Source organism: Mesoplodon bidens (genome assembly GCF_964165515.1).
Source record: "Mesoplodon bidens genome assembly, chromosome: 5".
NCBI classification, from domain to species: Eukaryota; Metazoa; Chordata; class Mammalia; order Artiodactyla; family Ziphiidae; genus Mesoplodon; species Mesoplodon bidens.
This window is the reverse complement of record NC_138161.1, coordinates 2,451,132-2,465,147: the sequence shown is the minus strand read 5'-3', so window position 1 is coordinate 2,465,147 and position 14,016 is coordinate 2,451,132. Positions and strand designations below refer to the sequence as shown.

The 14,016-nt window shown below is 64.9% G+C and overlaps 1 protein-coding gene across 1 annotated transcript; it reads left to right on the top strand.

Moving 5' to 3' along the window:
* The first annotated feature begins 2,607 nt into the window (after window positions 1–2,607).
* Window positions 2,608–12,855, top strand: AIRE (autoimmune regulator). The gene is made up of 16 exons (XM_081234723.1): window positions 2,608–2,862; window positions 3,403–3,577; window positions 3,823–3,978; window positions 4,346–4,420; window positions 4,946–5,059; window positions 5,870–6,012; window positions 6,183–6,263; window positions 7,180–7,295; window positions 8,371–8,470; window positions 9,032–9,214; window positions 9,836–9,957; window positions 10,107–10,260; window positions 10,747–10,842; window positions 11,293–11,427; window positions 11,546–11,614; window positions 12,693–12,855. The coding sequence occupies exons 1-16, from the start codon at window positions 2,713–2,715 to the stop codon at window positions 12,771–12,773; spliced, it is 1,950 nt and encodes a 649-aa protein (XP_081090849.1). The 5' UTR covers window positions 2,608–2,712; the 3' UTR covers window positions 12,774–12,855.
* The last annotated feature ends 1,161 nt before the right edge of the window (window positions 12,856–14,016 follow it).

Sequence of the window (14,016 nt, the reverse complement as noted above, 5' to 3'; positions counted from 1 at the left end):
GACTAAAGCGTTCCCTAGGGACCACTCAGCCCCCCAGGGAGAAAATGCACTGGGTACAGAGTGATGCTGGAGGATCGTGATGCTGAAAGAATCGGGGCTGTGGGCCAGTCACCCCAAGGCCACAAACACAGCTCCCTGGCATCTGGGTGCTTCTGTGTGTGAAATTTGGGGTCACGCAGGACAGGCTGGAATGGCCCCCAAGCCCCACATCTCCACGGCTGCACCCACGGCACTGCAGCCTGTGGGCTTGGTGCCCTGGAGGTGGGCAGTGCCAGGGCCCTGCTCCTGGCTCAGTCCCCAGAACATTCTACCGGAGAGCTAGCCCAGGGGCTCCATGCTCAGGTCCTGGCCCTTGAGATGACAATGCCCTCAGCCCTCACCACCGCCCCCTGTGCCGGCCCCAGGCTGATGGAGCTAACGGAGCTCACGTCTCCACTTCCAACACCGCTGCCCCAGGCTTGGAGCAGCCCGAGGCCCAGAACTGAACCGTCAGGGGCCCGGGCCTGGAGGTGGGGACACAAAGGCAGGGCTCCCAGGTCAGGAGGGGACTCACAGTGCCCCACCCTGGACTCCCACCTCAGTGTAAAACATGAGGGCCGACGCACGTAAGAAGTCTCGGTGACACCCCCATCTCATCGGTCACGAGTCCTTCCCCCTGCCCCATGTGGCCGGTCCCAGCCCAGTGCTGGCCCTGACCCCAGGCTTCCTGGAGCCCCCACTCACCCTCCAGCCCCGTCCCCAGGTGCTCAGCTTCGCTCCCTAACACAACCTGGCCAGACAGCTTCCTGCAAAAGTCCTCCCAACTCTGCAGGCTGACCACAGGGATGGTCCTTCCCACTGTGTCTTGCATCCCTGCCCCCTACCCAGAGCTCAGCATCCCTGCGCCCCAGTCCACTGCCCCTGCCCATGAGTTCCCATCTCGTGGACTTAGGGACCCCTGCTGCGACCCTCCAGGAAGCCTTCCCTACTTCCTCCCGGAAGCTTCTATCCCCCAGCCTCTGTCCCCCACCTAGGAAGACTCCTGGGGCGCCCCTTCCTGGGCTGTGAGCCAGACAAAGACAAAGGTTCCCATGGCCTATACACAGGCATGTCTGTCCATGGGGCCAGCTGCCTTCTAGAAGCTTTACTTTCTAACACACCTGGAGGAAGTAGAAGGTGGGTATCAGCTGGGGACTCCTAGTGGAGTGTGTTCATTTTAAAAATGAGAGGACTGGAAGCAACCTAAATGCCCACTGGCAGATGAATGGATAAAGGAGATGTGGTGCATATATACAGTGGAATATTACTCAACCATGGAAAGGAACGGAATTGGGTCATTTGCAGAGATATGGATGGACCTAGAGACTATCATACAGAGTGAAGTAAGTCAGAAAGAGAAAGACAAATATCGTGTATTAACTCATATATGTGGAATCTAGATAAATGGTACAGATGAACCTGTGTTTGCAAAGTGGAAATAGAGACACAGACGTAGAGAATAAACATATGGACACCAAGGGGGGAAAGGGAGGTTGGGATGAATTGGGAGATTGGGATTGACATATATATACTACTATGTATAAAATAGATAACTAGGGCTTCCCTGGTGGCGCAGTGGTTGAGAGTCCGCCTGCCGATGCAGGGGACACGGGTTCGTGCCCCGGTCCGGGAAGATCCCACATGCCGCGGAGCGGCTAGGCCCGTGAGCCATGGCCGCTGAGCCTGCGCGTCCAGAGCCTGCGCTCCGCAACGGGAGAGGCCACGACAGTGAGAAGCCCGCGTACCGCAAAAAAAAAAAAAAAAAAAAGATAACTAATGAAAACCTGCTGTATAGCACAGGGAACTCCACTTCGCTGTACGGTAGAAACTAACACAACACTGTAAAACAACTATAGCCCAATAATAAAACAAACAAACAAACAAAAAATGAGAGAACTGAAGGTCAAAGAGGGAAAGCAACTTGCCCAGCATCACCAGCCTCCAGGCAATGCCCAGCTCTGAACCCACTGACATGTACTAGTCATACCCCAGGTCCTCCATCAGGTGGGTACCTCCTCCTACAGCCCCAGGCTTGGGACCCTGAGCAGCTGCTGCGACGGTGGCAGTGGTGCCCACTCCCCACCAGGGACTCTGCCCCCGCGCAGCCCCGTGGAGGCTTCCCGTGCTGCCTCTCCCAGCTGCTGGGGCACCTGGGCAGCCCCTGCTCGTGTCTGACACTGGGCCCCAGGTGCGGTGAAGACACCTGTCCTGGCTTTTCCCCATTTGAACAGGGCCCTGTGGGATGCTGGCTGGAACCACATTTTGGGGATTGAGTCCAGAGGCTTCTTTAAAAAGGAAAGAAAAGCCAGCAGCCTGCTGGCGGGTGCACAAGGGGGCTGGCAGGTGGCTGGGACCATCTAGCTCTCGGGTTACAGGGAAGTTTCCGTTCCTGCCCCTGCGGAAGCTCCCTGGGCCCTGATTGGCTCGGGCTGAGCGGCCTTTGCTCTCTCCAAGGAGAGCCCGGTATAATAGAGACCCGGGCCGTGAGCTCAGACCCGCGGAGGCCGGAGCAAGGCCCTGGGGCTCCCTCTTCCCGGGCCAGGCGTGCCCGCCCAGGTGCCCGGCGGCGCAGGGGGCGCGCCAGGGCCAGGAGACTGACACGGCCCAGACGCCCCACAAGTCCAGCGGCACCCCGAGGCCGCGGAACCCCAGGCGGGGAGAGGGGGCCCCCAGCCCCGCGTCCCCGACCCCGCAATGGCGGGCGAGGCCCGGGCCGGTGGGGACACGGCGCTGCGCCGCCTCCTGAGGCTGCACCGCACGGAGATCGCCGTGGCCGTGGACAGCGCCTTCCCGCTGCTACACGCGCTCGTCGACCACGACGTGGTCCCCGAGGACAAATTCCAGGTGGGCCCCTATCCAGAACAGCGACCCAGCAACGCGCCCCAGCCTTGCCCGCGCCCAGGAGCTGGCAACGTCGCGGAAGACCCGTTCCAGAGGGACCCTCCCCAGCCCCGCCCCTCCCCTCTCTCCCGCCCCCCCCTCTCTCCCGCCCCCAAGCCCCTCCCCGCCCCCAAGCCCCAGCGCCAGGGTAAGGTCCCTGCCGCTAACCCGCACCCTGCCCCACGCCCCACCCGCCAGCGGAGCGAATGGTCTCCAAGACAAGTTCCGGTGCCCCCCCAGATCCCCAAAGCCCCCCTCCCAGCCTCCCCAAGCCTCCCTCCAAGTTGACCACAGTCCCCTAAGATGAATTCCAGGTGGCCCCCCGACCTCACCCCAGCACCTCCCTCCCATCCCCACACCTGCCCAAGCCAAGAAGATGGACACAGGTGCCCAAGTCTCCAGCGGCCTCCTCGGGGTCAGCATTTGCCCTCTGGTCCCGCGGTGGAGGTGTCAGGGAGCGGGGTACCTGGGAAGGGCAGGGCCCCCATTCTCGCTTTGCTGCAGGAGACGCTGCGTCTGAAGGAGAAGGAGGGCTGCCCACAGGCCTTCCACGCGCTCCTCTCGTGGCTCCTGACCCAGGACACGGCCATCATCCTGGACTTCTGGAGGGTTCTCTTCAAGGACTACAACCTGGAGAAATACACCCGGCTGCAGCCCATCCTGGACAGCTTCCCCAAAGGTGGGGGCACTGGGGGCTGGGGTCCCAGCTGGCTCAGCCCCCCTCACTGGGGCTGGCAGCTGGAGTCATCCTCTCAGCCCCAGCTGGACTGTGAGAGGGGAGGCGTGGGCTGTTTAGGGAGCCCCGGACACCACCTAGATAGACCATCTTGGCTTCTAAGAGCAAAGAGCTGAGGCCTCACCTGCCTGAACGGGGCGTCAGTTCTGGGCTTGAAGCTCAGCCTCCGGCCCTGCACACGCCCGCAGATGTGGACCTCAGCCAGCCCCGGAAGGGGAGGAGGCCCCCGGCTGGCCCCAAGGCCACCGTGCTGCTGCCCAGGCCCCCCACCAAGAGGAAGGCCCTGGAGGAACCGAGGGCCACCCCGCCGGCAGCTCTGTCCCCGAGGGGCACCTCCAGCCCAGGTACCCAGCTTGAGGAGCCAGTGGGGTCACAGATCCCCTCACGGAGCCCTACACCCCCTGACCACACCCCCTCCCCGACCTGGTCCGGGAGCATCTGTCCCTCCTGCTTGGCCCAGAGCCAGCCTGGCAGAGGTCCCTCTAGGGACTTGGATGGACACCCTGTATGAGCCCCGCAGCCCTTGTTGACCCCCGGGCCCTGTGAGTAGGCAGGTGGGTGTACTTCCTGTCTCCTGATGTGGACACCAGAGCCCGGTAAATCAAGAGGACACACCAGAGTCCGGGAGACCCCACCTGGCACTCTCCCACCTGCCCCCTGGCCTTGGCCCAGCAGCGGGAGGAGGGCCAGGCTGTCCCTGCTCCCCCACAGGCTCCCAAGCCAAGGCCAAGCCCTGCAAGAAGTCAGAGAGCAACGCAGAGCCACAGCGCCTCCCGCTGGGCAACGGTGAGCCAGGTCCCAGGTCTGGGGGTCAGGGGCCCGTCTGGCCTGGGGTCACCCCACCTATGCCCATCTGAGTGCCCCATCCTTCAGGGCCAGCTCCGACTCTGCTTCCTCCAGAGGGTCCCCCCTGTCCCTTGGCCAGATGCAACCTGGGACCTGGAGACCTCCCCTGGGGCCCCGGTGCCGGCCTGCGTGCAGGCTCTGGGGACCCTGCCTCCCTCCCAGCCCAGCCCAGGGCCACATCCCAGCGTCTCTGTTCATTCCCGCCAGCTGGGTTCGGACGGCTCGTACACCACACACCAGACCACACCACATACGTGTACACACACACGCACACGCACTCCATGGCCCGTCTCTGCACTTACATGTGGGCTGGCTGTCTGTGGAGGGGCTGGACCCCCTCCCCGGCCTGCCCTGCGTGGAAAGCAGGAAGGATTCTGCTGCCCAGATGCCCCTCACTCCCCGCTGCCCGTGCTCAGGGGCCGTCGTCCCAATAGATGACCCCCCATTTGGTGCTCCCTTCCCCAGGAATTCAGACCATGTCCGCTTCGGTCCAGAGAGCCATGGCCGTGTCATCTGGGGACGTCCCAGGAGCCCGCGGGGCCGTGGAGGGGATCCTCATCCAGCAGGTGTTTGAGGCAGGTAGACGGCGCTGGGGAGGGGCTGCCAGGGGATCCACGTCCCCGCTCAGCTCCCTGGTGGCTCCAGAGCAGCTGCGACACTGACGAGGCAGCCCCCACTCCCTGCAGTGGGTCTGCCGTCTCTGGAGGGGATGGTCTGGGCAGGGCTTGGGGGACTCCTGGACTCTAAGCTGGACAACCTGCGGCCCCGGCCCCGCCCGCCCCATCCTTGCATCTCCTTCCTCCACTCCCTGTGCTGCGACACCCTCTGGGGACACCGAGGACCCTGGGAGCTGGTGCGGCTCCAGTCTCACCCACCAGGGACGGTCCCAAGGATCCCTACAGTAGTTTCCTAGGGCTGTTATGACGAGTTGCCACAAACGGGGTGGCTTAAAGCAACAGAAACGCCAAAATCAAGGTGTGGGCGGGGCCAGGCTTGCTCCCTCAGAGGCTCCAGGGCAGAGTCTTCTCTGCTTCCTCCAGCTCATGGCAACCCCCACGCCCAGGCCTGTAGTCACGTCACTCCAGCTGGTCGCCACAGAGCCTCCTCCCCGTGTCTCTCTGCGTCCTCTTCCCTTCTCCTAAGGGTGCTGTCCTTGGGCTTTGGTCCAGTGCAAGCCCACCTTAACATCTACAAAGACCCTACTTGCGAATAAGGCTGCATTCCGAGACTCTAAGTGGACGAGAATTTGGCAGACGTGCTTCCCCCCAGCAGAGAGTCCCTCCTGTGTTCAGCACCCTGGGCCCAGAGCTGACTGGGGTGGGGTTTGTAGGGGAGGAACAGCAAGCTGTAGAGCCTCCCTGCCAGGCCTCCCGACCCGTCTCCTCCCAGGTGGCTCCAAGAAGTGCATCCAGGTTGGGGGGGAGTTTTACACTCCCAGCAAGTTTGAAGACCCCAGTGGGGGAAAGAACAAGACCCGAAGCAGCAGCCTGAAGACCCTGGTCCGAGCCAAGGGGACCCAGGCTCCTGCCCCTGTAAGCGCTGCTGGGACCGCCCCTGGGGACGCCGGGCCCTCGGCCCCTCCCCCAGCACCCGGGGCAGCCGTGTCGCATCACCTCCAGTGGGGAGCTCTGCTGGGGCGGGGGACTGCCCCTCCCGCCCGAGTGCCTCCCCTGCTGGTCACCCTCTCTCTTCTCCCTGGCAGGGTGGAGGCGATTCGAGGGCAGGCCAGCGGGACAGGGCCCCGGGCCCCCCTGCCCTCCCCAGTGAGCCCCAGCTGCACCAGGTAACGCCCAGAGCACCCCCAGGATCCTGAGGGCAGGGCCTCCTGCCAATTTGCCACTTGTCCAGGGCAGTCACTCCAGGGACTGCAGGACAGAGGTCTAAGCTTCTGTTCACAGGGTGGAGGACTTCATTTTTAATAGTATTTTATTCTGATAATACACAATTGTAAAAATTCACATAGGTTAGAGCAAGTGAGTCCTCCCAGGCTCTTAAAACCACAGCATTTAGTCCAGCTGCCAGCTGTCCCACGCCTCACAGTTGGGCCCTTGGTGTGGCTGTGTCCCCTGCTAGGAGCCAGGAACCCAGGCATCACGTACGCCCTTGGGCTCCCAGCACCGTTTCTGCCATGGATCCCGACACCTCCGCCACGCGCTGTGCTGGGCCCCGGGGAACCAAGAAATGAGGAGGACTCATGCCTGCCCCCAGGAGCTCCTGGGCTGGTGGGGCCTGGGGGGGTTGCTACAATGAGTGCGCTCATCTCTGTGAGGGGCTGCCCAGCCCTGTAGTCTCCGGGGGGCTTCTGAAGGAAGTGGCGTCCAGGGGGGCACGGTGGGTGCCATCCAGGCAAGGGCGCAAGCAGGCCTCAGGCGGAGGGCACAGCGGGTGCCCAGGGCCAACGGGAACATTGCCGGGCCTGCCCCTCCGCCGCCCCGTGGCTGTGGACGTGCGGTCCTGGGGCCACCTGGAGCACAGGCACCCGCGAGGAACCAGCCTTCCTTAAGGACCGTTCTTCCCAAGAGGGATGGCCCAGCAAGTGTTCGGGGCTAGAGTCTCAGAGGTGGCGGGGGCTTGGGGAGCCCTGCGGAGCAGGCAGTCAGGGCGGGATTTCAGCAGGGAGCAGGCGAGGGGAGTCTCTCGGGGAGGGCGCTGCCCCATCCCGGGTCCTCCAGACGCTGCGTGTCTCTCACCTGTGCCAGAAGAACGAGGATGAGTGTGCGGCGTGCAGGGACGGCGGGGAGCTCCTCTGCTGCGACGGCTGCCCCCGCGCCTTCCACCTGGCCTGCCTGACGCCCCCGCTCCACCAGATCCCCAGGTGGGCCCGGCCCCGCCCAGCCTCCCAGCCTCCTCGCCTCCTCACTTGCCCACCCTGAGTGGGAGGCCGCCCCGCAGTGTCTCCACTCCAGGGACGGGCAGTGAGGCTGGCCTGGGAGGGGGCCTTGGCTCAGGTCGCCGGGCGGTGGGGCTGGGGCCCGGGATCCTCCCACCCACCTCCCCGCGTGGCCGCGCTGTCCCCCCAGCCTGGCCAGCAGGCCCCTGAGGCCCAAGGCAAGGGATGGCCATCCCGTCCCACCTCGCCCCATCTTCCCCCAGCCCAAAGTGCCACAAGTGGCTGACCACCAGCAGTAAGCACAGTCTGACTCCAAGTCGGACTGGGGAGCACGGAGGCCACAGAGCTGCCCCCCAAGGGCTGGTGGGTGCCCATCCTAGGTCCAGCGCAAGGCCCCCTGCCACGGCCCCCCGGGAGAGCGCTGTCTGCTACCAGCAGCTTCCGCAGGTCAGGGCGGCCTGGGTACGGGGAGGAGCACTGGCTGGGCATTCTCGCCCCAACCCTGCCCCGTTCACCGCATGACCTTGACCAGGTCACATCTCTCTGAGCTAAAACAAGGGGCTCTGGCCGGGTCATCCCTCAGCTCTGCTCAATGCTGCCCGTCTTCCATCCTCTTCCTTCCTGCCCTTGACCGGCTCCTGTTCTACTGGGCACTGTCCCCCCATGGAATCGAGGGAGGGCCCCAGGGATGCAACGAGGCCAGCCTAGGGAGGCCCCGCCTGCAAGGCAGGGCCCGTGAGAGCCAGGCACAGGCACAGGCCGCTGCAAGTTTGCAGGTGTCGGGAATTCTTGGGGCTCATGTGAGACGCACTCGGGGGACGTGCCAGGCTGGCGAGGGCTGCCCCACCAGGAGTAACTACCCCGGCACCCCGGGCTCTCCTGCTCACCGGCCGGGCAGGCCCTTCCCCTGTGGCCCTGCCCGGTCTCCTTAGTCTCCCCATCGGGGAATGGAAAGGGTGACCTGCAGAAGCCCTCAGGCCTCCCCTGTGCTGCGGGCTTGGGAGTCCACTGTCCCCTCTGTCTCGCCCTGCATGTCTCTGGCTGGTGACAACGCGAGCAGCGGGACCTGGAGGTGCTCCAGCTGCCTCCAGGGAAGAGCCCAGCGGGACCTGCCCCGGGCCGAGGAGCCCCGGCCCCAGGAGCCGCCTGCAGAGACCCCGGTACACACAGGCCCACTCCCAGGCCCCCTGTCCGCCGGCTGCCTGCCTCCTGGCCACTCCTGTGGGTCAGGCCTGCCCCAGCCAGGGAGCCACGTGCTCCCCACCCTGGCCTGGCCCCATCAATTCCACTTTCTCCTGTGGGGCCACCGGGAAGCGGCTCTTACAACGGCCCCGCTTCTCAGTCCTCTGCTTTGGGGGCCTTCGGCTCTATCAGCCCAACACAGGGGACACACTTCCACCACCGAGAACATTCTCCAAAAATGTTTTAAGTGTTCTGTTACTGCAAAGTCACGACAGATACGATGCGTGCCCCAGCACATGCCGAGTGTGTACTCTGACAGCCCACAAGGGCCACGGGGCCCCCACTTTAGATGGGGAAAGGGTCAGGGAACTTGCTGGGACCACAGAGCCGGGAATGGCACCTGTGCCTTTCCCACCCAGTGTGGCGCTCCTCCCCACGACGCCAGCCCCCGGTTCCCAGGGCCCCATTAGTCGTTAACTCCTGGGTGGTGCTGGGCAAGTCCCCTGCAACACCTCTGAGAACTGACCCTCCGGTTCCAGGTCCTCCTGGCACCGAGGTCAGCGGGAGAGGAGGCCAGGGGACCGCCCAGCGAGCGCCCCGCTGGAATGGATGTCGCGGTCACCTACAAGCACCTGCTGGCCTCACCTCCTGCAGCCCCCCCGCTTGTGCTGGACCCCTCGGCCCTGCACCCCCTGCTGTGTGTGGGCCCTGAGGGGCAGCAGGTGAGCGGGGTGCTGGGGTCAGGGTGGCTGTCTTCAGGGAGCTCAGGGTCTACAGGGGCAGCCAGGCAAGCCTGAAACAGGACAGTGACAGGCGGGGGTAAGGAGGTAGGATTCAGATGGAGGTTAGGGGTGGGGGCCGGGGGGAGGGCGGGCGGAGGAGGCTGGAGGGAGGCCCCGGGGCTCTTGGGGTTGCTAGATTACCCAGAAGGAGGTGTGGGATCTGCGGAGGAGGGTGAAGGGAAGGGGGCTGCTGGAGGGATTCCAGAGGACGCGACCGTTCTCTCATGGCTCTTGAAAGCCCCCTCACAAGGGCAGGACGATAAAGGGGGTAGAGTTCGCAGCCCCAGGTCTCCCAGGCCCTCCTGCCTCCTCTGGAGCGGACGCCCTTCTGGGTCCCCTTGACTAGCCCTGAAGGGGGTCCGGGCCCACCAAGGGGGACCGAGACGGGGCACCTAGTTTCGCCAAGCTGCAGCCCAAAGGTGCTGGGGCGCCCTTGACCTCGCCAGGCCTGGATCCCGAAACCTCGGACTCGCCCCCCACCCCGTGCGCCCCTCCCGGCGGGGTCCCGGGGCCGTGCGCCCCTCCCCGGCCCCCGGTGACCCCGCCGTGGTCCGTCTGCAGGGCCCGGCGCCCGGCGCGAGGTGCGGGGTGTGTGGGGACGGCGCGGACGCGCTTCGGTGTTCACACTGCGCCGCCGCCTTCCACTGGCGCTGCCACTTCCCCGCCGGCGCTGCCCGGCCCGGGTGAGTGCGGGACCGGGACCGGGACCGGGAGGGGGGAGGGGGAGGGGGGGGACCGGTGCCCCACAACGGCTTTAAGGTTCCGGGGTCCAGAGGGCACTCCCAGCCCTGCCCCAGCCCGGGCAGCCTACAGCCTCTCCTCCGCTCGCCAGGGCCGCCCTGCGCTGCAGATCCTGCTCCGGAGACCCCGCCCCGGCCCCCGGGGAGGGGGCGCCCGCCGCGAGTCCCGCCCCGAGCCCCGCCCGCCCGGCTCCCGGGACCCCCAAGCTCATCGCCAAAGCCGCCGCCGCCGGCCCTGGGGCGCAGGTGAGGGGGGACGCCGCGGGGCTGGGGGTGGGGAAGCACATCTCCAGGGGAGGCCCCGGCCCGGGCGCCAGCTTCGCGGGTGCGCACCAAACCTCCTGACCGTGTGTTCGTTCTGTACATACGATATATTTGTTTAAATCGACTCCCGTCTGAGAACTTAAATCTGCCGGAAAAGGCAACCCTCCCAAGCCACAGTGGCTCTGCAGCCACCGGTTGGTTGCAGGCCCAGAGCTCCCCTAACCCCCCAGCTGCCCTGGCCCCTTCTGCACCCCCCCGAAGTGCCCCGTGGGGTGGGGCGGGGCAGGGGAGGGCGGAAGGAGGCTCCACACCACGAGTGAGCACGTGTGACTCCACCCGTGTCACCTTGCCTCCAATCCTCCAGCAGCCTCGGGCCCTGGGGCCTCGGGGACGAGTGACTAGCCTCACTGAACCCTCACTTCCCAGGGCTCCCTCAGAGCCAGGGGGTCCTGTGTGTCTCCTGCTCAGAGGCCTGCAGAAGGTGGCGCATCTGCCCAACTGCTCGCAGCAGGGGCCTTCCTGACCGCATCCCTGCCCCTGAAGGATCCTCGGGGGCCCAGGGTGGTGAGGTCCCACCCCGTCCATGGTCCATCCTACCTCCCAGTCCCACCTTGTAATCCCCTGCATGCACGGTGGGTGACAGGGCACGCCAGGCGCTGGGCACAAGAGGGCTCACACCAACTGGCGTTCCCCTCCTTCTGGAAGCCTCTCTCCTCATCCCCACCCCTCTGCACTGTGTGTGCCAAGCCCTCACCCGGGCTGGTGGCATCAAGGGCTGGAGGAGGTGCCGGGATTTGGCTGATTTCAGCTACACACTGGGCTATTGCACGTGGTTCCACTTAGTGTGGCCGCGCTCTGCCTGGCCTGCAAGCCAGGGGGACTGTGCCACATCCCCGGCTCTGGCCCTCGCCCCTCAGGGGCACGGTTGGCCCCGCAGGCTTGTTGGGTGGCTGAAGGGCTGGTGTGGGACCAGGCTCCTTCCTGTCGGGGCCTCACGTTTCCCATCGGTGACAGGGTGCCTTCCAGCTGGTCCTTGCCCCAGAGGGGTGGCAGGGACCTGGGCAGGCAGCCCCGAGCTCGCCCGCGCCCACCCTGCCTCCAGAGCTGGATGTTAGAATTCAGTTCCCGGGGTCCCGCCTGGAGGAGCACGCAGCACCCCACTGCCCTGGCACAGACACCGCCCCTAACCCCTGCTGCTGCTTCTGTGGGGATGAGCCCGGCAGGGGTGCGGAAGGTGGGTTGACCTCCTCCCTTTTCTGGGTTCCAGGTGGGGGACGAATCTGCTGCTCACGAGCCAGTTCTGCACAGGGATGACCTGGAGTCCCTCCTGAGTGAGGTAACAGGTCACCTGGCTGGGGCCACACCTGCCCCCCACAACCCGCCTCCGCCTCCGCGGCCTCTGAAGCAGCCAGCTCCCAGGCCACGGGAGCAGCTGGAGACCCCTGTTCTGGGCACACTGGACACCACAGGCGCATGTCACCCCAGATGGCGCTGGACCCTCCACGCACAAACAAGCCAGAGAGGGCCTCAAGCTGCTCCCCTTTCTAGCTGCCCTGGAGGTCCCGGGGCCTGGACCCTGGAGACCTGGCAGCTGCCGGAACCGGCACCAGGGCCAATGAAGCCTGATGTGGAGGCCGTGACTTTCCCCGGGGGTGGGGGTGGGCGCTAGGCACTGTGGGACCACGCCCCCTTGCACATCCCTCCCTCCCCCTCCTCAACCCAGGCCCCTCCACCTGACGATGAACAGCTAGAATCACTGGGAAGAAAAGGTGGCTTTTAGAAAAGGTTAAAGTCCTCCAGCCACCCCCAGACCCCAGGTGGCTAGTACGTGTCCTCAGGGGCCTGGCGTGGCACCTTGGGCATCCCTTGGGTGGTGGGCCAAGCACGGGCAGGTCCCAGACACTGAAGCTGTCTTTAGAGGCCCCAAGAGGGCCAGGGGTGACCCGAGGTGCCAATATAGGTGGGCAGAATGGGGCAGATTCACAGGCCCCTGTGGAGCAGGTCCCCCCTGTTCTGCTGGAATATCGGGCATTCCCACGGCTCCCCCAGTCCCGCTGGAGCGCCAGGCCCTGCGCAGACCTGTGCAGAGTGAGGGAAGGAGCTGGCCCTGCCGAGACACCCGGGAAGAGGCCACCAGTTGGCAGAACAGCCGTGGTGGCTGTGCCTGGGCTTACGGGAAGCTCAGAGGAGGAGCGTGGGATGAGGCGTGCCCCTGGCCGATGTCTGGTGGGGCCTCGGGCCTGTTTCCTCATCTCTGTATAGGAGGGCTGGGTTGGATGGCGCCTTCCCATCACGATGTTTATGACTCAGGTGGCCCCGGAGGCCAGCGCGGGCCGGATGTGGGCCCGGCAGGCACACCTGTGCCCTGAGGTTCTGGCCAGGGCCCAAGCCCCGCTCTCTGCTCTGTCCTGCAGCACTCCTTCGACGGCATCCTGCAGTGGGCCATCCAGAGCATGTCCCGCCCGGTGGCCGAGGCGCCCACCTTCCCCTGCTGATCCAGGACCCCGGCCTTCGGGCAGCGTGGGATGAGGAGGGCAGGCACCTGAGGACACTGCCAGAGGCGGAGCAGACCTCATACGCATGGCCACTGGCTTGGAACGGGACCGAGGGGGAGGTTAGGAGCAGGAACTGAGATGTTCCAAGTGCCGTCAGCAGTCAGCTTGTCAGCAGCTGTGCCTGTGGTGGCACAAATCTGTCGTGTGCGCTGAAATTAAAGTCACTTCTGTGGGTTCGACATGCTCTCCAGTACAGTGTGCTTGTTTCGGGGGGGGTCTGTTCCCCTGTGTTTCAGGTGCCCGTCGTGTAGGCTGAGCTGGCTGTAACGGGAAGAGAATGCTGTGAGCAGGAATCCCTCTGCTGGAGCCCCCAGGGGCTTGCCCTGCCCCCAGCACAGCCAGCGTCTGCCTCATGTGGCCTGGTCCCGCCCACCTCTGCCCACCCCAGTGCCTTTGCATGGGCTGCTCCCTCTGCTCGGAGTTCCACTGCCTTGGTGCTTGGCACGTGTTTTCTCACCTGTGAGATCTCAGCTCGTCATTCATTCATTCGGAGTCATTTATTCGGGAAACCTTTACTGTGGGTCTTATATATGCTGAGCATTAGGGGTCCTATAGGAACATTCTGGTGACAGACCACTCTCAAGAGGGGGTGACCTCAGACAGAAGCAGGAAAGAGGACAGGGGTCAGGGGGCCGGAGTGTGCCAGGGGAGGGGCTGGAAGCTAGAGTGGTGTGTCCGGGACAGACATCAGGTCAGGTGACGGGGGCACAGTGGGCCGCCATGGACAGCGCTGTGTTTATTTTGCTTGTGGCACCCACCACCGGGAGACAGCCGTCAGAACTGAGTTCTTTCCTAGCGGTGTCTGTCTCCCCTGAAAGAGGCCACTGTGGGACCTGGGACCCTGTCTGGTTCTCAGCCATGTCCCCAGGACCTGGCACAGATGCTGGGTCGGTGTTGGTGGAAGGAGATGTCAGGGTTGTCATAGCCCCCACCTGCAGAGCCCCCCGTGATAGAAGCCCTGACAGGGGTCAGAGCCCTGGGGAGGGAGTGGTAGCTGCAGCCCTCATGTGCGTTGGGGGCAGAGGCGGGATGTGTGCTGATTTGGCACCTGTGGCTTGTGTCCCCACCCCGGGCGGGGGGGCCGGCAGGGAGTAGCAGCAGGAATGGGGGTCCCAGCTCAGGACACACAGCCCTTGGACTTCTGGGGGTCTCGTGGCTCACTCAGACCCTCCGGAGCTGCTCT